General features: G+C 45.7%; 2 protein-coding genes across 4 annotated transcripts in view; both read left to right on the top strand.

Annotated features, from left to right (window-relative positions):
• The window catches only part of LOC121538488 (FERM domain-containing protein 4B), a 33,255-nt gene extending 27,270 nt beyond the window's left edge, over window positions 1–5,985 (top strand). For 2 of the 3 annotated variants that reach the window (XM_041846547.1, XM_041846546.1), the window contains exons 20-23: window positions 195–964; window positions 1,270–1,408; window positions 4,030–4,154; window positions 5,210–5,985. In XM_041846547.1, coding sequence (XP_041702481.1) covers window positions 195–964; window positions 1,270–1,408; window positions 4,030–4,132 — 1,012 coding nt within the window. In that variant the 3' untranslated portion in view covers window positions 4,133–4,154; window positions 5,210–5,985. The remainder of the gene's footprint in view (window positions 1–194; window positions 965–1,269; window positions 1,409–4,029; window positions 4,155–5,209) is intronic. The other variant, XM_041846548.1, reaches the window with a different exon arrangement.
• Window positions 5,986–6,440: 455 nt separating this feature from the next.
• On the top strand, window positions 6,441–9,685 carry LOC121537527 (leiomodin-3-like). Its single transcript, XM_041845138.1, has 3 exons — window positions 6,441–7,003; window positions 7,394–9,046; window positions 9,391–9,685. The coding sequence occupies exons 1-3, from the start codon at window positions 6,551–6,553 to the stop codon at window positions 9,442–9,444; spliced, it is 2,160 nt and encodes a 719-aa protein (XP_041701072.1). The 5' UTR covers window positions 6,441–6,550; the 3' UTR covers window positions 9,445–9,685.
• Window positions 9,686–19,599: the final 9,914 nt, after the last annotated feature.

Raw genomic sequence — 19,599 nt, 5'->3', positions numbered from 1 at the left:
CCATGCCTAGCCAAACCCTTACCCTCTCACCCCGACACTGAACATTTAACCTGTACTGTTCTACTTTACCTCCATCCCACCGTTTAACAGAATCATAAGTATTTAGTATGCTGTACATCCATATTTCTTAACCATACTATTTGCTTGATAACCCTATAATTACATAGAGGTTTTTTTGTGTGTGACTTTTGCAGGTCGGATGGGAACTCTCAGTCCTTCAGGCACCGCAGTGGGAGTCTGGAGTCACAGCAACGGCTATTAAAGGATACTGACTCAGAGAAGCCAGTGTTCACCCAGTCCCCTGCCCGCAGGAACAACAGCACAGTAGCCCTAGAGGACTGCTCCTCCTACACCAGCCAGTCCAGCTTGGACTACCCAGGCAACCCCCACTACTGCACCCTGGACTCTCGGACCCGCAACCATCAGCTGCACAGGAGGGTGGAGGTCTACGGTAACACAGGCAGTATGCCTAATCTGGTCCAGAACCATATCGGCTGTAGTGATGCGTACGAGCCCCAGGCACACTACGCGCCAACTGCTTACTATGTGGCAGGCTACCCCTGTCCGGACATGGAGCCCTACTCCAACGGTGCTTACGTGTATGAGAACGAGATGGAGGGCCACTACAATGTCAACCCCTCCTACCAAGTCCACAATTACGGACACGAGCGATACAGGACCTACAGTAGTGATCGGGCGGACAGCCTTGCTCAGAACCCCTACGCTACCATGAGATTGCCCCGGACCAGACATGGGCCCCGCAATGAGCCCTTACAGAAGAACATGCAAAAGGCCCTGGTGGCTGAGCACCTGAGAGGCTGGTACCACCGTAGCGGGGGCCACATAGAGGCAGGTAGAGGTCTGTCTGGGTATGACTACGATAACGGCTCTCAGCTCAGCCTTGGATACCAGACCATGCCAGCCCACATCAGCCACTCCAGCCGAACCACCTCTTACTCCTCAGGTAGGGGTTGATCCTGCTTCTCCTCATACTGCAACAGGTCACCTTAGAAACCATACTCTGTCTGTTCACCCTCAAGTAACACAGAGGGACATGTTTTTTTCTGATCAATACAATTCAAACATTCCTAACATACTGTATGAAAATATTATTCTGTATTAATTGTTAGGGTTAGGGTTGTGGTTGAGGCTAGGGTTGAATCAGGATGGGGAAATGGAGCTAGGGTTAGGGTGTTATTCACCGAGACTCCCCTTTATGTGTCTGTCTCTTTAGTGCAACTAAAAAGTGTTCACTTTCTCTCTTTCTAGTTTCCTCATCAACCAGCACAGGAAACTGGCGCAGCCAGCTAACTGTGGGTGTAACAGACTATGATAACATGGCAGAGTCACCACAGCACCCTCACCTAGTAGCCCATAGCACCTACAACCGGAGCCCCACCCATACCAGGTGAGGACCTACCACAGCACCACACCTACATGTAGTCTTCTATATATCCTATAGGATTTTAGAGGAAATAGTAGCACTAATTGTGTGACCTAAACTAAGGGAAATAAAATGTTTCAATCAAGACCAGTCTTATGATTGGTTATTTAGCCAGCAGCATACCACCCTGCAGCCACCGCTGGCTTCCCTCTGTAGCTAAGCAGGGTTGTTCCCTGGATGGGAGACCAGATGCTGCTGGAAGTGGTGTCGGAGGGCCAGTAGGAGGCACTCTTTCCTCTGGTCCCCCAAAAATATAATTGCCCTGTGTAGGGTGCCATCTTTCGGATGGGATGTTAAACAGGTGTCCTGACTCTCTGTGGTCACTAAAGATCCCATGGCACTTATTGTAAGAGTAGGGGTGTTAACCCCGGTGTCTTGAATAAATTCCTAATCTGGCCCTCATACCATCATGGCCACCTAATCATCCCCAGCTTCCAATTGACTCATTTATCTCCCCTGTACAGTGGGGAAAAAAAGTATTTAGTCAGCCACCAATTGTGCAAGTTCTCCCACTTAAAAAGATGAGAGAGGCCTGTAATTTTCATCATAGGTACACGTCAACTATGACAGACAAATTGAGGGGAAAAAATCCAGAAAATCACATTGTAGGATTTTTTATGAATTTATTTGCAAATTATGGTGGAAAATAAGTATTTGGTCACCTACAAACAAGCAAGATTTCTGGCTCTCACAGACCTGTAACTTCTTCTTTTTAAGAGGCTCCTCTGTCCTCCACTCGTTACCTGTATTAATGGCACCTGTTTGAACTTGTTATCAGTATAAAAGACACCTGTCCACAACCTCAAACAGTCACACTCCAAACTCCACTATGGCCAAGACCAAAGAGCTGTCAAAGGACACCAGAATCAAAATTGTAGACCTGAACCAGGCTGGGAAGACTGAATCTGCAATAGGTAAGCAGCTTGGTTTGAAAAAATCAACTGTGGGAGCAATTATTAGGAAATGGAAGACATACAAGACCACTGATAATCTCCCTCGATCTGGGGCTCCACGCAAGATCTAACCCCGTGGGGTCAAAATGATCACAAGAACGGTGAGCAAAAATCCCAGAACCACACGGGGGGACCTAGTGAATGACCTGCAGAGAGCTGGGACCAAAGTAACAAAGCCTACCATCAGTAACACACTACGCCGCCAGGGACTCAAATCCTGCAGTGCCAGACGTGTCCCCCTGCTTAAGCCAGTACATGTCCAGGCCTGTCTGAAGTTTGCTAGAGTGTATTTGGATGATCCAGAAGAGGATTGGGAGAATGTCATATGGTCAGATGAAACCAAAATATAACTTTTTGGTAAAAACTCAACTCGTCGTGTTTGGAGGACAAAGAATGCTGAGTTGCATCCAAAGAACACCATACCTACTGTGAAGCATGGGGGTGGAAACATCATGCTTTGGGGCTGTTTTTCTGCAAAGGGACCAGGACGACTGATCCGTGTAAAGGAAAGAATGAATGGGGCCATGTATCGTGAGATTTTGAGTGAAAACCTCCTTCCATCAGCAAGGGCATTGAAGATGAAACGTGGCTGGGTCTTTCAGCATGACAATGATCCCAAACACACCGCCCGGGCAACGAAGGAGTGGCTTCGTAAGAAGCATTTCAAGGTCCTGGAGTGGCCTAGCCAGTCTCCAGATCTCAACCCCATAGAAAATCTTTGGAGGGGAGTTGAAAGTCTGTGTTGCCCAGCGACAGCCCCAAAACATCACTGCTCTAGAGGAGATCTGCATGGAGGAATGGGCCAAAATACCAGCAACAGTGTGTGAAAACCTTGTGAAGACTTACAGAAAACGTTTGACCTGTGTCATTGCCAACAAAGGGTATATAACAAAGTATTGAGAAACTTTTGTTATTGACCAAATACTTATTTTCCACCATAATTTGCAAATAAATTCATTAAAAATCCTACAATGTGATTTTCTGGATTTTTTTTTCTCATTTTGTCTGTCATAGTTGACGTGTACCTATGATGAAAATTACAGGCCTCTCTCATCTTTTTAAGTGGGAGAACTTGCACAATTGGTGGCTGACTAAATACTTTTTTCCCCCACTGTAACTATTCCCCAGATCGTAGCTGTAAATGAGTATGTGTTCTCAGTCAACTTACTGGGTAAAAAAAGTATCATATTTTTTTCCTCCCCATGCACAATGGCAGGTACTCTCTCTTGTGGATGTCATCTCTGTTCACTCTCTGTGTGTGCCTGTAACGACCTTGAGCCTCAGGACCATCCTAGCATTCAATGTCACCACTTGCCACTATCCTTCCACCTGCTCTTCCTCCTCATGCATCCTCTCCTCTTCTCCACCTTCCTCCTGTTCCTCCTGCTCTTCTCATGATTGGACAGGTCATTTTGCTGTCAGATAGACTTTTACAGAGATTAAAATGTTATCCTTATCTATAAACAGTCTTTGATAGTAAGTGACATCAGTGTGTTCGGCCTGTTGGTGTGAAACTAAACCCCAATAACGAAGCAGTCTCTGAGTGTGGGTGTGTTCTATGTGAACTGGTGATCTTTTCACTTTCTTTCTCTCCTTTCACGAACTGTCCATCCTCAATCCTTATGTACATAGATTTCCCCCAGAATGCAATTTGTTGAAGAGGTCTGATACGATGCCGGTAGAGTCAGTAGAGATGTTTGGTGCTGTGGCCAATAGCACTGAGGAAGACCATTAGGCAGCCATTCAAACACAGAAGGGTGAGATGCAAATAGGCTGTAGTCGTGGTAATTAGTTTCCATCAGTGCCACTGTTTTCAGTTTCCATCTGCGTCTCATCATTTGTCATATTGAGCAATATAGTGTAGCTCCTTTAGTGGCGTGTCAATCAAGGTGAAATCAATATGTAGACCATCCATTAAATGTACAGCCAGAGCAGTGGTAACACATACTGCCAAGGCCCAACCCAGATACTTCTAGCTCATGGATGACCGTGCCTTACCCGCTCAATCAAAGATGTTGCCAAATTATCTTGGTCTTTTAGCAGGCTCACAAATTCAGTATGGCCGCGTCCCACTGGGCAAAAACTGATTGAATCAACGTTGTTTCCATGTCATTTCAACAAAATAATTCAATGTGATGACGTTGAATTAACGTGGGAAACTGATTGGATTTTCAAAATGTCATCAACGTAAGGGAATTTTGTATTTTTTTCGCCCAACTTTTAACCTAAATCCAATGACATGGTGAAATGTTTTGTTGATTTCACGTTGAATTCACATTGAATTCACATTAGTTGATAACTCAACCACATTTAAATCAAAACTAGATGTTGAACTGACGTCTGTGCCCAGTGAAATGTGAAGCAAAAGTTACATTACATCCTGTAGCTAGAAACCACACTTTCAGTGTCTAGCTTCATATGCACAGTTTACACACCACATCCTCCACATAACTCCTATAACCAGTAGTAGAATTCACCTACTTTTGCTTGCCTCTCATTACTGACAATTGTGATCCATATTAAGTGGAAAGTTCTCATTTCACATTTTACAGTCCTTATATTATTGCATGGCATGCTTGACAAGACAGTAGGAAGTTTGCTTATGTTAAATATCCTTCTTTCTAATAACATATTTTTCCATGGTGTGTATCCCTGGTTTGTTGTGTTCCATTTTCAAGCCTGTACTGTAGATTATAATCTCAGCTGTTGCAGCATGCAGGGGGTTTCATGCAGTACTATGCTATCCTAAAGTATGGGAGACTTTTATATTGACCTTGACTCAAATGTTTTTGTTTTCATCTCTTCATTACAGAAGAATATACATGGATGGAAATTACATGAGCATCCACTGAAGGTAAGAGGACTGGAATGAAAACTGGCACAATGACCCCAACACTGGAAGCACAGACCTCTGGAAGGATACCAACTAACCAGTCTGTACACATACTATGAAGCTCGAGAATGACTCTCCCATGTGCCTTGGACTGGATGGAGATCGATATTATTCAGGAAGACATGGATGTGGTGATGGCACATCTGGAAAACCAGCTTCATCGTTGTGAATATTGTGAAGAATCTACAAACAGAATTTGAAACCCTGGGTTACCTTTGACCCAAATATATTTAACCTATTGTATTATGACATTATACATATTGAAAATCAACTTGAATATCTTTGTAAAACATTTAGGTATACATTTTGGAGTTATTATTCACAAAATGTGATAACAAAAGAATAAACCAACTGTTGTTTAGTCCCAGGTTGTCAATCCATGTACTGACACTCTCTCCTCTCCCAAGTATGAATCTGACTGTACATGTTTATATTGTTTATAGATTATAATTACTTGTGAATGTGTTAATGTGGTGTAAATTGCTTGCATGTGGAGAACGTAAACTTTTGATAAGTAGCTTTTCTTTTATGATGTAAAAATATGTGTCTTTGAACTGGATAACCCTCAAATAATGTTCCTTTATTTGTTTCTCTACATATTTCTACATTGTCCATGTATTGTTTGTCTTCTACTCTGAGTGAAATATCTCCCGTTTGGATTTGGGACATCAATAAAAACCAGTGTGACTTCTTTAGCCCTGGGTGTGATAAACAAGACCTTCTCTATTACACGCTACAGGGGTTCATAGTGATAACAGGATATTCCCATTGAATGTAGCGACCCCCTACACAGCAGATATTCTCATTTATATCAGCTGTCTGTTGTTGTGCATCACTTCAGTGAGATATTATTACATTTTCCAGGGAACTCTGGGGGATTGGGCGGAGCCCTCTGCGCAGTGGACCCTAGAATTCCTTCCCAGGCCTGTAAAAAAACAGTCCACCTGTTACTGTCTATCTCCCCCAATCAACTGCCATGCTGAAAGATCATGAAGCTTGTCGAGCTGACTCAAGCTGCTGAAAAAGGAATATGTTAGTATATCTCCCCTGACCCTCTTGCACCATAAATATTTTCCATGCGATCCTAGGTGTTTAATTTTAGACTTTGTCTGAGGTGTGAGCAGGCCATTTACCAGCTAGAGACAGAGCCAATAGCACTGTCCACTCGGCTGTAGAACTGTGCAGTAATTGTGGATATACTTTTTATCCTTTAGGTTGATTGACAAACAGTTTCTTTTGTCAGACGACTTCTAGACAGATATGTCCAACCAAAGGGACCGGGACATGGAGGATATAAATGAGGAAGACATTGATGAAGATGATATCCTGGCTAGCCTGTCTCCTGAGGAGCTTCAAGAACTCCAGAAAGAGATGGATGTTTTAGCTCCAGACGAGAGAGTACCGCTTGGTCAGAGACAGAAGGACCAAAAGAAAGAGAAGCCATCTTCAGAATCGGATGATGAAGAAGACATTGATGAAGATGACATCCTGGCGAACTTGTCTCCTGAGGAGCTGAAAGAGCTCCAGAAAGAGATGGACGTTATAGCCCCAGATGAGAGGGTACCTGTGGGTCAAAGGCAGAAGAGCCAGACAGAGAAGGTGCCCACAGGCTCTTTTGACCACAGGGGCCTGGTGGATTATCTATACTGGGAGAAGGAGTCCAAACGCATGCTGGAGGAGGAGAGGGTCCCTGTCACTCTACTCTCCAATAAGGTAAGAGATTACATATCCAATGGTCAATATACCATAGCTATAGCCTTCAAATAGGGTGGCAGGTAGCCTAGCGGTTAGAGCATTGGGCCAGAAATCGATAGGTTGCTGGTTTGAATACCTGAGCCGACAAGGTGAAATATCTGTTGATGTGCCCTTGAGCAAGGCACTTAACCCTAATTGCTCCAGGGGCGCCGTACTACTATGGCTAACCCTGGAAAACAATACATTTCACTGCACCTATGCGGTGTATGTGACAATAAAACATCTTAATGTATCATACTGTATACCACTTTAATTATTATAACATTATAAACAAACATAATTAACTGACTGACTGTATGTTTTACAAGGCTAAGTTTATTAAATTAATGTACTACTTGTCTTCATCAGAAAACTATGGAAGAGGATGCTGAAAAGAAAGAAAACGCTGAACACATGGAAATTGTGTATGAGGTGCAAGAAGAAGTCATCGAGGTGGAAGCTACAGATGATGTTGAAGGAGAGGAAGTGATAGAGGAGATTATAGAGGAAATTATAGTGGAGGAAGAGGATGTGAAGAAGGAGGAAGAGGAGGAGGAGAAAAAGGACATGAACTATGAAAGGGTCATAGAAAAACATGAACATCCAGTGAATAAACATTTAAAAGAGTCATCGGATGACAATAGCACAAACACTGTAAACACTACCAGTCCCCTGCAGCCCCCTCCAGAGTTCACAGACAAGAAAGAGGAGAAAGAGACTGAGAGCAGAGAGCAAAAAAAGAGCTCACAAATATCTGAGAAAGTAGAAACTAACACCACAGAGGCTCCTGAAGTAACAGAGATGACTCCAGAGGAGAAGAGGGCCTGTTTTGTCCCAGAGAAAGAGGTGAGGGTAATAAACAAACTAAATATTCCAACGCTGGCCCTTGGCAGGGGCCTTGGTGGCCTTGGTGGGGCCAAGAAGACATCAAGACCCTCAGGGAATGAGACAAACCTGGACACCACCCTGGATAAGATCCGCAACAACAACCCCACTATCACAGACGTAAACCTGAACAACATAGAAAACATTCCCAAAGAAATGCTTATAGAATACGTTAATGCCTTGAAGAAGAACAAAAACGTCAAAACCTTCAGTATAGCCAACACCGGTGCAGACGAAAACATTGCCTTCACCCTGGCCAACATGCTGAGAGAGAACCGTAGCATCACCACCTTGAACATAGAGTCTAACTTCATAACAGGGAAGGGCATCATCGCCATTATCCGCTGCCTACAGTTCAACGAGACGCTCACAGAGCTCCGCTTCCACAACCAGAGACACATGCTGGGCCACCACGCGGAGATGGAGGTGTCACGCCTGCTTAAGGCCAACAACACCCTCCTGAAGATGGGCTACCACTTTGAGCAGGCAGGGCCCAGGATGGTGGTGACTAACCTGCTGACCAGGAACCTGGACCGCCAGAGACAGCAGAGGAAAGAGGAGCACAGCAAGCAGCAGCAGAAGGAGCAGAAGAAGGTGTTTGAGATATACGAACAGGCTCTGAACCTGCCCCCGGGGCTGCTGGCGATGCTGGGCTACGTCCCTCCCGAAATCGTGGCCCTCATGCCGCAGCTGCCCAAGGGTCCACAGGGTCACATGGAACCCAAACCAGAGCCCTCCTCCAGAGTCCAGCAGTCGAACACTTCTCCACAGAATCAACACAAGCAGCTTAACCACACTCCACAGCGCAACCCCATTTCACAACAATCCTCCAGCATGGATTTGTCTGGTAACCCTCTAAGAGACATCCAGCTGAAGAGGACCCCCAAGAAGCGTGACCCTTTTCTGGATCTGGACGACAGGAGAGCAGAGAGGCCGAACGTCCAGCTCAGGAAGACAACAGGAAAACAGAGGGGTACAGGCGTTGATGAGATGGTAGAACTGAAGGCCACTCTGAAAGATGTGATGAAGACACTGAAGCCTGTTCCTCGGAGGCGGCAGCCGCCCAAGGTGGATGTGACGCCCCGCGATGAACTGCTTAATGAGATCAAAAAGAGCAATGTGGCCTATCTCAAAGCCGTGAGTACAACTGATGATTCTCAGATTAGCACAGGGTCACAAACAGTCATAATGTTAGCTAACTTGATCTCACCAGCCGTCACATTATTTAGTTAGATGTCAGAAGTTGTCAACTGATTATTGCTTAATTTTTGATATGCATTGTGGAACTCTCTTGAACTGGAGAGAAACTTACAGTCCAATCAAGCTTGTTAGCTTTAACCCATATTAGACACACGCTAGCAAATATGTACACTAGATTTATAGTGTGAAATTCAAATTATGTGATATCTCTGTGTATCCTACACTGCCAATCAAAGCTTTCTCACAGCTGTTTCTGTTTGTGTAATGCATTACTCCTACAGGTGCCGCTCCCCAAAGAATTGGAATCAAGAGAAACCAGTCTCTTCAATCTCTGAGGAATTTACAACACCAGGCTGTGTTTGTTCAGTATGATGTGTTTAATCTCTTCCACTTGTAACAATAGTCTGCTTCCACTTGTAACAATAGTCTGCCTCAGTTCTCATGGTCAGGCAGAATAAGTTTTGTTCCTTGAGGTTTGAAATAACTTTTATGGTATTTGGATATGAGTCTACAGCTGGAAAATGCACCATAGAATGTGCATAGTAGGTATAAGTAGTCTCAATGAAGAATGTCTAAGAAAAAATAATTATGTTTGTTTGTGTAAAATTCAATCACTTTGTACAGCCCCAAGTCCATAATTGTCAGGTGTCAGTGTGCAGCGGTAGGACGGAGTCAGGCGCAGGACACAGAACTGAGTAACAGACAAACTTTACTCTGAAAGAAACAAACACTAATTCCACGTAGGGAAATACACCAGCTCACAGCAGTCATAAACACCAAACAAAGAACAATCACGCACAAAACCATGAGGGAACCAGAGGGTTAAATAGGGAAATAATGATAACGTGATGGGAACCAGGTGTGTACAATAAAGACAAAACAGAAACGTAGATCGGTGGACGCCTTGAGTCCATGATGGCTCGCACTGTATACGCCGGGGCCCCCTCGATGTCCAGCGGGGGCGGAGGAACCTCCCGTACCTCAGACTGCTGGAGCGGACCAGCCACCACCGGCCTGAGGAGAGACACGGAACGAGGGGTTAATACTGTAATCAGGGGGGAGCTGTAACCTATAACAAACCTCGTTCAGTCTCCTCAGGACTTTAAATGGGCCCACAAACCGCGGACCCAGCTTCCGGCAGGGCAGGCGAAGGGGCAGGTTTTGGGTCGAGAGCCAGACCCGGTCCCCCAGTGCATACACCGGGGCCTCACTGTGGTGGCGGTCGGCTGTCGCCTGATGGCCCGTTGCAGGCGCACATGGGCAGCGTCCCAGGTCTCCTCCGAGCGCCAAAACCATTCATCCACCGCAGGTGCCTCGATCTGGCTCTGATGCCACGGTGCCAGGACCGGCTGATACCCTAGTACACACTGAAATGGAGACATGTTAGTGGAGGAGTGGCGGAGGGAGTTTTGGGCCATCTCTGCCCAGGGGATGAACGCCGCCCACTCCCCCGGCCGGTCCTGGCAATAGGACCGCAGAAACCTACCCACATCCTGATTCACTCTCTCCACCTGCCCATTACTCTCAGGGTGAAAACCTGAGGTCAGGCTGACCGAGACCCCCAGACGTTCCATGAACGCCCTCCAGACCCTCGATGTGAACTGGGGACCCCGATCAGACACTATATCCTCAGGCACCCCGTAGTGCCAAAAGACGTGGGTAAACAGAGCCTCCGCAGTCTGTAGGGCCGTAGGGAGACCGGGCAAAGGAAGGAGACGGCAGGACTTAGAAAACCGATCCACAACGACCAGGATCATGGTGTTACCTTGTGACGGAGGAAGATCCGTCACGAAGTCCACCGATAGGTGTGACCACGGCCGTTGTGGAACGGGTAGGGGTTGTAATTTCCCTCTGGGCAGGTGTCTAGGTGCCTTGCACTGGGTGCACACCGAGCAGGAGGAAACATAAACCCTCACGTCCTTAGCTAAAGTGGGCCACCAGTACTTCCCACTAAGACAGCGCACTGTCCGACCGATGCCAGGATGACCAGAGGAGGGTGTCGTGTGGTCCCAACAGAGCAATCGATCGCAGACATCAAACGGAACGTAAAGATGACCAACTGGACACTGGGTGGGAGTGGGCTCCGTACGTAACGCCCGCTTGATGTCCGCGTCAACCTCCCATACCACCGGTGCCACCAGGCAAGAAGCCGGAAGTATGGGAGTGGGATCCGTGGACCGCTCCTCTGTATCATACATCCGGGACAGAGCGTCTGCCTTAGCGTTCTGGGAACCTGGTCTGTAGGATAGGGTGAAAACAAAACGGGTGAAAAACATGGCCCACCTTGCCTGGCGAGGGTTCAGTCTCCTCGCCACCCGGATGTACTCCAGATTGCGGTGGTCAGTCCAAATGAGGAAAGGGTGTTTAGCCCCCTCAAGCCAATGTCTCCATGCCTTCAGAGCCTTGACAACAGCTAACAGCTCCCAGTCCCCCACATCATAGTTTCGCTCTGCCGGGCTGAGCTTCTTCAAAAAGAAAGCACAGGGGTGGAGCTTTGGTGGCGTACCCGAGCGCTGAGACAGCACAGCTCCTATCCCAGCCTTGGATGCGTCCACCTCTACTATGAATGCCAAGGAGGGATCAGGATGAGCCAGCATGGGAGCCGAGGTAAACAGAGCCTTCAGGTGACCAAAAGCCCTGTCCGCCCCAGCTGACCACTGCAGTCGCACCGGTCCCCCCTTCAGCAAGGAGGTAATGGGAGCCGATACCTGACCAAAGCCCCGGATAAATCTCCAGTAGTAGTTGGCAAACCCTAAGAACCACTGCACCTCCTTTACCGTGGTTGGAGTCGGCCAATTACGCACGGCTGAAATGCGGTCATTTTCCATCTCCACCCCTGACGCGGACAGGCGGTACCCTAGGAAGGACACGGACTGTTGGAAGAACAGACATTTCTCAGCCTTGACGTACAGGTCATGCTCCAACAGTCGACCAAGCACCTTGCGCACCAGGGACACATGCTCGGCGTGTGTAGCGGAGTATATTAGAATGTCAACTATATACACCACTACACCCTGCCCGTGCAGGTCTCTGAAGATCTCGTCTACAAAGGATTGGAAGACTGATGGAGCATTCATCAACCCGTACGGCATGACGAGGTACTCATAGTGCCCAGAGGTGGTACTAAATGCCGTCTTCCACTCATCCCCCTCCCGGATACGCACCAGGTTGTACGCGCTTCTGAGATCCAATTTGGTGAAGAAGCGCGCCGCGTACAATGACTCGGTCACACTGGCTATGAGTGGCAGCGGGTAACTGTACTTTACCGTGATCTGATTTATACCTCGATAGTCAATGCACGGGCGTAAACCTCCATCCTACTTCTTCACAAAAAAGAAACTTGAGGAGGCAGGTGATGTGGAAGGCCGAATGTATCCCTGTCCCAGAGATATTGGAGACATATGTATCCATAGCCGCCGTTTCTTCCTGTGACAGAGGATACACGTGCCTCCTGGGAAGTGCTGCGTCTACCTGGAGATTTATCACACAATTCACCCGTCGATGGGGTGGTAATTGAGTCGCCTTCTTTTTACAGAAGGCGAGAGCCAAATCGGCATAGTCGCGGGGATGTGCATGGTGGGGACCTGGTTTGGACTCTCCACCGAAGTTGCACCTATGGAAACACCTACACACCTCCCTGAGCACTGACGTGACCATCCCTTCAGAGCCCTCTGTTGCCACAAAATAATGGGGTCATGATAGGCCAACCAGGGAAGCCCCAACACCACAGGAAACGCAGGAGAATCGATCAGGAAAAGACTAATACTCTCCTCATGACCCTCCTGCGTTATCATATATAGTGGAGCTGTGACCTCCCTAATCAGGCCCGACCCTAAAGGACGACTATCTAAGGCATGAACAGGAAAGGGCACATCAACAGGGACAATAGGGATCCCTAATCTAAGTGCAAAGGAACGGTCAATAAAGTTCCCAGCTGCGCCTGAATCTACTAGCGCCTTATGCTGGGAATGCGGGGAAAACTCAGGAAACTCTATACAGACACACATGTGCGCAACAGGGAGCTCTGGGTGAGTCGGGTGCACCTCACCTGGGATGATCCACCAGTGCCCTGCCTGCTGCCTCGACTCCCTGGGGAACCTCCCCAGCATCGACCAGCAGTGTGCCCTCTGCGGCCACAGGTGGTGCAGGAAATGCCCCCCCTCCGGTCACCCTTAGAGCAGCACCTCCGAGCTCCATAGGTGTAGACTCGGAGGTGCTGGGGGATGGAACGGACGGACCCCAATCCGAGCATCCGCGGGTGGCCAACAGGTTATCCAGCCGGATGGATAAATCCACCAGCTGGTCGAGGGTAAGGGTGGTGTCTTGCAGGCCAGCTCCCGACGAACATCCTCCCATAGACTACACCGGTAATGGTCGATCAGGGCCCTCTCGTTCCATCCCGCGCTGGCAGCCAGTGTCCTGAAGTCCAGTGTGAAGTCCTGTGCGCTCCTCTTCCCCTGTCTGAGATGGACCAAGCGTTCCCCCACCGCTCTCCCCTCAGGCGGATGATCGAAGACCGCCCGGAAACGGCGGGTGAAATCCTCGTAGCGAACCAACGTTGCGTCTATCCCTCTCCATTCGGCGTTGGCCCACTCCAGCGCTTTCCCCGACAAACAGGAGATGAGGGCGGACACTCTCTCGTAGTACGAGGGAGCCGGGTGGACGGTCACCAGGTAGAGCTCCACCTGGAGCAGGAACCCCTGGCACCTGGCAGCCGTCCCATCATAGGCCTTCGGGAGCGAGAGCCGGATCCCACTGGGTCCAGGTGACGGAGGGGTGGACAGCGGTGTGGGTTGAGGTGAAGTTGATGGGGGTGTGGGAGAACCCTCTCTCTCCCATCGATCCATGGCTGTGCCCAGATTGTGGAGCATCTTCGCGTGCTGCTGGACGCGCTCCTCCACCGGTAACGGAGGACTGGGTGCACCTGCTGACTCCATATGAGGTGCGTGATTCTGTCAGGTGTCAGTGGTAGGACGGAGTCAGGCGCAGGACACAGAACTGAGTAACAGACAAACTTTACTCGGAAAGAAATAAACACTAATTCCACGCAGGGAAATACACCAGCTCACAGCAGTCATAAACACCAAACAAAGAACAATCACGCACAAAACCATGAGGGAACCAGAGGGTTAAATAGGGAAATAATCATAACGTGATGGGAACGAGGTGTGTACAATAAAGTCAAAACAAATAGAAAACAGAAACGTAGATCGGTGGCAGCTAGAAGACCGGTGACGACGACCGTCGATAGCCGCCCGCACAAGGAGAGGCACCAACTTCGGCGGAAGTCGTGACAATAATACATCCTCTACTGATGACTTGGATCTTTCATATATGGGTTTTCAAAACCATTATGCAATATTGATATAGCTGAACCCCATATACAGAATATAGAGCATACGGAGGCACCATGAAAAAAAGTTTTTAGGGCTGGATTCAATCCGTAATGCAGAAGATCTGCGTTAAAATGTAAAGGTCATTTCCGATTGAGCCGACATATGCAGCCTTTACCGTGAATGCAGTCTCTGCGAACACGGGAACATTGCCTTTAGGGGCTCTATTAAATCTGTATTGCTGAAGTTCAGCGTGATTTAAATTTAAAGGCAATGTTCCCGCGTTAGCAGAGACTGCATTCACAGTAAACGCTGCATATGTCGGCTCAATCGTAAATTACCTTAACATTTTAATCGCGCAATCTGTAACGCTTTAGCAATACAGATTGAATCGAGCCCTAAATTTCAGTGAGCTATAATATGGATCTTCTGTGATACTTTGGCGATACGGATTTAATCCACCCCTTAGTCCTTTACTGTGTAAAACACTGTGGATCAGTGGTTCAGGGACTGGAATAATTCTAACTAACTGTGTTGACATAAAAAATCAGTGTACATACAAAATGTTTCATATGTCAATCTTTCCTTCATTAACATACATTTGTAGAATCTTACAGTTGCGGCAAAAAATATTGGTACCCTTGCACTTCTCTTAAATAATTCCCTATTTCTTCTAAAATAAGTTACACTTGAAAATACAGTTGAAGTCGGAAGTTTACATACACTTAGGTTGGAGTCATTAAAACTTGTTTTTCAACCACTCGACAAATGTCTTCTTAACAAACTATAGTTTTGGCAAGTCGGTTAGGACATCTACTTTGTGCATGACACAAGTAATTTTTCCAACAATTGTTTACAGACAGATTATTTCACTTATAATTCACTGTATCACAATTCCAATGGGTCAGAAGTTTACATACACTAAGTTGACTGTGCCTTTAAACAGCTTGAAAATGATGTCATGGCTTTAGAAGCTTCTGATAGGCTAATTGACATAATTTGAGTCAATTGGAGGTGTACCTGTGGAAGTATTTCAAGGCCTACCTTCAAACTCAGTGCCTCTTTGCTTGACATCATGGGAAAATCCAAAGAAATCAGCCAAGACCTCAGAAAAGAATGTGTAGACCTCCACAAGTCTGGTTCATCCTTGGGAGCAATTTCCAAACGCCTGAAGGTACAATGTTCATCTGTACAAACAATAGTACGCAAGTATAAACACCATGGGACCACGCAGCCGTCATACCGCTTAGGAAGGAGACGCGTTCTGTCTCCTAGAGATGAACATACTTTGGTGCGAAAAGTACAAATAAATCCCAGAACAACAGCAAAGGACCTTGTGAAGATGCTGGAGTAAACAGGTACAAAAGTATCTATATCCACAGTAAAACAAGTCCTATATCGACATAATCTGAAAGGCCGTTCAGCATGAAGAAGCCACTGCTCCAAAACCTCCATAAAAAAGCCAGACTACGGTTTGCAACTGCACATGGGGACAAAGATCGTACTTTTTGGAGAAATGTCCTCTGTTCTGATGAAACAAAAATATAACTGTTTGGCCATAATGACCATCGTTATGTTTGGAGGAAAAAGGGGATAGCTTGCAAGCCCTAGAACACCATCCCAACCGTGAAGAACGGGGGTGGCAGCATCATGCTGTGGGGGTGCTTTGCTGCAGGAGGGACTGGTGCACTTCACAAAATAGATGGCATCATGAGGAAGGAAAATTATGTGGATATATTGAAGCAACATCTCAAGACATCAGTCAGGAAGTTAAAGCTTGGTCGCAAATGGGTCTTCCAAATGGACAATGACCCCAAGCATACTTCCAAAGTTGTGGCAAACTGGCTTAAGGACAACAAAGTTAAGGTATTGGAGTGGCCATCACAAAGCCCTGACCACAATCCTATAGAAAATGTGTGGGCAGAACTGAAAAAGTGTGTGCAAGCAAGGAGGCCTACATACCTGATTCAGTTACACCAGCTCTGTCAGGAGGAATGGGCCAAAATTCACCCAATTTATTTTGGGAAGCTTGTGGAAGGCTACCCGAAACATTTGACCCAAGTTAAACAATTTAAAGGCAATGCTACCAAATACTAATTGAGTGTGTGTAAACTTCTGACCCACTGGGAATGTGATGAAAGAAATAAAAGCTGAAATAAATCATTCTCTCTACTATTATTCTGACATTTCACATTCTTAAAATAAAGTGGTGATCCTAACTGACCTAAAACAGGGAATTTTTACTAGGATTAAATGTCAGGAATTGTGAAAAACTGAGTTTAAATGTATTTGGCTAAGGTGTATGTAAACTTCTGACTTCAACTGTAACTCTCCACACCTTGTTATTGGATTTTCAACATTTCAGAACCAATTTTATTTCTGTAAAATGTAGTTTTTAATTTTAATTCAGAAAATAAAGACAAATGGCATGGACAAAATTATTGACACCCCGGAGCTAGTACTTGGTTGCACAGCCTTTGGCCAAGATAACTGCCAACAAATGCTTCTTGTAGCCATCAATGAGCCTGCTGCACCTTTATACTGGCAATTTTTCCCACTCTTCAGCAGCCAACTGCTCCAATTCTTCAGTGTTTCAGGGATGCCCTCCACCAACTGCTGTTTTCAGTTCTCGCCATAGGTTATGGATGTGATTCAGATCTCGTCTCTTCGCTGGCCACCCCAGAACAGTCCAACGTTTCTTCTTAAACCATTCCAGGGTGCTTTTGATGTGTGTTTGGGGTCATTGTTCTTCTGGAAGACCCACAACCTTCAACAGAGATACAGTTTTTGGACACTGGGTTGAACATTGGACTACAAAACACCTTGATAATCTGCTGATGTCATGTCTTGCACACATTCAAGGCCTCCAGTACCAGAGGCAGCAAAGCAACCCCACAGCAGGACAACAATCCCAAACACACGTCAAAAAGCACCCAGGAATGGTTCAATAAGAGATGCTGGACTGTTCTGGAGTGGCCAGTGAAGAGCACAGATCTGAATCACATCCAAAACGTAGGACGAGATCTGAAAGCAACAGTTGGTGGAGGGCATCCCTGAAACACTGAAGAATTGGAGCAGTTGGCTGCTGAAGAGTGGGACAAATTGCCAGTATAAAGGTGCAGCAAGCTCATTGATGGCTACAAGAAGCATTTGTTGGCAGTTATCTTGGCCAAAGGCGGTGCAACCAAGTACTAGCTCCAGGGTGCCAATACTTTTGTCCACGCCCTTTGTCTTTATTGTCTAAATTAATATTGTGAACTTAAGTTAGCAAAAATATATTTGGTTCTGCAATGTTGAAAATCAAATAACAAAGTGTGGTGACCAACAGTTTAAATGTAATTTATTTGAGAAAATAAATTTGACCGCTACTATAATTTGATCACTCTTTTGTTGCTGAGAATTTTCCAGCACAGCAGGAAATGCAAACGTGTAATTTATTCAAGGTTTAAAAAGGCTTCTGAAGTTTGTAATTTCCACTTTAAAATGTCAGACTTGATTTGCCCTAATGAAAAGTGTATCAACCCCTACAAAAAATGTCCATGAATTATAACTGACATAATAATTCACATTTCCTGATGCTGCAGGATTCTTTTCCTTCTGTAGCAAACTGGCTCAACTAAAGATCCTACATCTGTAGTTAAAATACATGATTTTGATTTCTTAAATTAAAGACATACTCTGGTACTTTGGCGACTAATAGGTATTTTTTTTACATCCCACTTTGGGCTGGATGTGTCAATGTGTAGTTCATACATGCATAATCTATGAGCAGAATTACTGTTTTTCCTCAATTAGCCATGAAATCCCTAGTTTGAAAGTGAATGTTTTCTGGAAGCTGTGCTGTGCGATTTTCCCTATATTTCCCCCCACATGGGACAGCCCCCTAGCAATTTGAGTTCCAGCCAATGAGATTCAACCCCTCGCCGTTTGAGTGACAGCTAGCAAGAATCACACACAACAGACAGAGAGCAATGACGTAGTGCACATATCTGCACATGTGATGTACTATGCAATTTTCGGCTCGAGGGTGCTACTTTCAGAACTGGCAAAAAAGTATGCAAAAGTACAGGAGAATCCCTTTAAGTGTATTTATTGTTATGGTGCAATTGCTTTGCTTCAAATTCCGTGGTTACATTATCACAACTCATCAATAAATAAAAAACATACAAAAAAGTTAGAGCATCCCTATAACAGAACATTCTCTGAGCTGTTGTCTTTGAAACTGTAACCATTACATTAGCATGCCCCACAGGAGGTTGGTGGCACCTTAATTGGGGAGGACGGGCTCATGGTAATAGCTGGTGCGGAATGGGTGGAATGGTATCAAATAAATCAAACACATGGTTTCCATGTGTTTGATGCCATTCAATTTACTCTGTTCCAGCCATTATTATGAGGCGTCCTCCCCTCAGCAGCCTCCACTGCTATGCACCCTTTATCCTAAAAGCAATTTGGCTGAAGTGGACACAAATTGCGATTCGCCATAGTTTTTTGGAAGACTGTGCATCTGCGTCAGTCCAAAGAAACAGCATGTGTAATTACAGTTCCAATGTAGCCATTTTTATCTCATAATCAAATCATTTCTGGGTAACAATTAAGTACCTTACTGTGACAGTTTTCAAAAAGAAACAAAAATAGCTTCTAAGCAAAGACCAATTTCTCAAGCAAGAATTTTGCTAGGACTGTCTGAGTGGGGACGGGAAAACTGAAAATGTGCTGTTATTGGCAGAGAGGTTTGGAACTCTCTTTCTTATTGGACTATTAACTAATGTATCACCTGGTGGTGTCACCAGGCAGGACAAAGCTCCATCCCACCAAAACGGGCAGACATTTCAGGCTGTCTTTTCAAACAGCTCCTACACTAAAAGGGCATTATCATAATTTTCACAGTATTATTCCAACTTCATAGCTTGGAAATATATATAAAACACAGGAAGTTCATGTTTTTGAGTGCACTGGGCCTTTCATTCTGGGATCTGAATAGTGTCATAAAACCAATGTAATAATTTTTTATCAATTACCAATGGTGATCGCTGGAATTGGATAAATTGGGATTGGCATTTTTTTTTTTTTATCTCCAAACATCTGCTACTAAGGAAAATAGAATCAGAACCTCTCTTTTCTAATACACAACAAAAATACACCATCAACCATTCA

Source organism: Coregonus clupeaformis, chromosome 24 (genome assembly GCF_020615455.1).
Source record: "Coregonus clupeaformis isolate EN_2021a chromosome 24, ASM2061545v1, whole genome shotgun sequence".
NCBI lineage: Eukaryota > Metazoa > Chordata > Actinopteri > Salmoniformes > Salmonidae > Coregonus > Coregonus clupeaformis.
The sequence above is the reverse complement of the archived record's forward strand: the minus strand, read 5'-3'. Positions and strand labels throughout refer to the sequence as shown.

Excerpts from the sequence above, each read along its gene's own strand:
- LOC121537527 (XM_041845138.1), top strand. The coding sequence starts at position 6,551 with ATGTCCAACCAAAGGGACCGGGACATGGAGGATATAAATGAGGAAGAC. Across the intron at positions 7,004-7,393 it reads TCACTCTACTCTCCAATAAG|AAAACTATGGAAGAGGATGC; the intron begins GTAAGAGATTAC and ends TGTCTTCATCAG. Across the intron at positions 9,047-9,390 it reads ATGTGGCCTATCTCAAAGCC|GTGCCGCTCCCCAAAGAATT; the intron begins GTGAGTACAACT and ends TTACTCCTACAG.